The sequence below is a fragment of the Salvelinus namaycush genome, chromosome 10, assembly GCF_016432855.1.
Source record: "Salvelinus namaycush isolate Seneca chromosome 10, SaNama_1.0, whole genome shotgun sequence".
NCBI classification, from domain to species: domain Eukaryota; kingdom Metazoa; phylum Chordata; class Actinopteri; order Salmoniformes; family Salmonidae; genus Salvelinus; species Salvelinus namaycush.
In genome coordinates this window covers 49,798,028-49,799,659 of record NC_052316.1, presented here as the reverse complement: position 1 = coordinate 49,799,659, position 1,632 = coordinate 49,798,028, and the positions used below count along the sequence as shown (strand labels likewise).

The window sequence follows — 1,632 nt, the reverse complement described above, 5'->3', positions numbered from 1 at the left end:
GTTGGTAAACTCCAAGCGGGCTGTCATGTGCCTTTTACTGAGGAGTGGCTTCCGTCTGACCACTCTACCATAAAGGCCTGATTGGTGGAGTGCTGCAGAGATGGTTGTCCTTCTGGAAGGTTCTCAGACCTCCACAGAGGAACTCTGACAGTGCTCCAGAGTGACCATCGGGTTGTTGGTCACCTCCCTGACCAAGGCCCTTCTCCCCCGATTGCTCAGTTTGGCCGGGCGGCCAGCTCTAGGCAGAGTCTTGGTGGTTCCAAACTACTTCCATTTGGAGGCCCCTGTGTTCTTGGGGACCTTCAATGCTGCAGAAATGTTTTGGTACCCTTCCCCAGATCTGTGCCTCGACACAATCCTGTCTCGGAGCTCTAAGGACAATTCCTTCGACCTCATGGCTTGGTTTTTGCTCTGACATGCACTGTCAACTGTGGGACCTTATATAGACAGGTGTGTGCCTTTCCAAATCATGTCCAATCAAAAATGTCCAAAAAGTTGGTCATCTTTTTTTATTATGGGGTATTGTGTGTAGATTGTATTGAATAACATTTCATCAGCATTTTAGAATAAGGCTGTAACGTAACAAAATGTGGAAAAAGTCAAGGGGTCTGAATAGTCTCCGAAGACAACTAGGTATAAAAAAATATCACGTCGTTTTAGGTCATGAAGTTTATGCAGAAAGTGAACTCACTCTCATTGTCAGAACTGTCACTGCTGCTTGAAGACCTGAGCCGTTTCATCCTGACGTATCCTACAGGGAGGAGAGGAGACATCAGAGGTGGAAGACATGACAGAGCTAAGACCTGAGCCGTTTCATCCTGACGTATCCTACAGGAAGGAGAGGAGACATCAGAGGTGGAAGACATGACAGAGCTAAGACCTGAGCCGTTTCATCTGACGTATCCTACAGGGAGGAGAGGAGACATCAGAGGTGGAAGACATGACAGAGCTAAGACCTGAGCCGTTTCATCCTGACGGATCCTACAGGGAGGAGAGGAGACTCAGAGGTGGAAGACATGACAGAGCTAAGACCTGAGCCGTTTCATCCTGACGGATCCTACAGGAAGGAGAGGACATCAGAGGTGGAAGACATGACAGAGCTAAGACCTGAGCCGTTTCATCTGAGTATCTACAGGGAGGAGAGGACATCAGAGGTGGAAGACATGACAGAGCTAAGACCTGAGCCGTTTCATCCTGACGTATCTACAGGGAGGAGAGGACATCAGAGGTGGAAGACATGACAGAGCTAAGACCTGAGCCGTTTCATCCTGACGGATCCTACAGGGAGGAGACATCGAGGTGGAAGACATGACAGAGCTAAGAACCTGAGCCGTTTCATCCTGACGGATCTACAGGGAGGAGAGGAGACATCAGAGTGGAAGACATGACAGAGCTAAGACCTGAGCCGTTTATCCTGACGTATCCTACAGGAAGGAGAGGAGACATCAGAGGTGGAAGACATGACAGAGCTAAGACTGAGCCGTTCATCCTGACGTATCCTACAGGAAGGAGAGAGAGACATCAGAGGTGGAAGACATGACAGAGCTAAGACCTGAGCCGTTTCATCCTGACGTATCCTACAGGGAGGAGACATCAGAGGTGGAAGACATGACAGAGCTAAGACCTGAGCCG

General features: G+C 49.4%; 1 protein-coding gene across 1 annotated transcript in view; it reads right to left on the bottom strand.

Annotated features, from left to right (window-relative positions):
• Nucleotides 1–857, bottom strand: part of jade3 (jade family PHD finger 3) — a 48,592-nt gene extending 47,735 nt beyond the window's left edge. The window contains exon 1 of the mRNA XM_039001799.1: nucleotides 692–857. Coding sequence (XP_038857727.1) covers nucleotides 692–773 — 82 coding nt within the window. The 5' untranslated portion in view covers nucleotides 774–857. The remainder of the gene's footprint in view (nucleotides 1–691) is intronic.
• Between the last annotated feature and the right edge of the window lie 775 nt (nucleotides 858–1,632).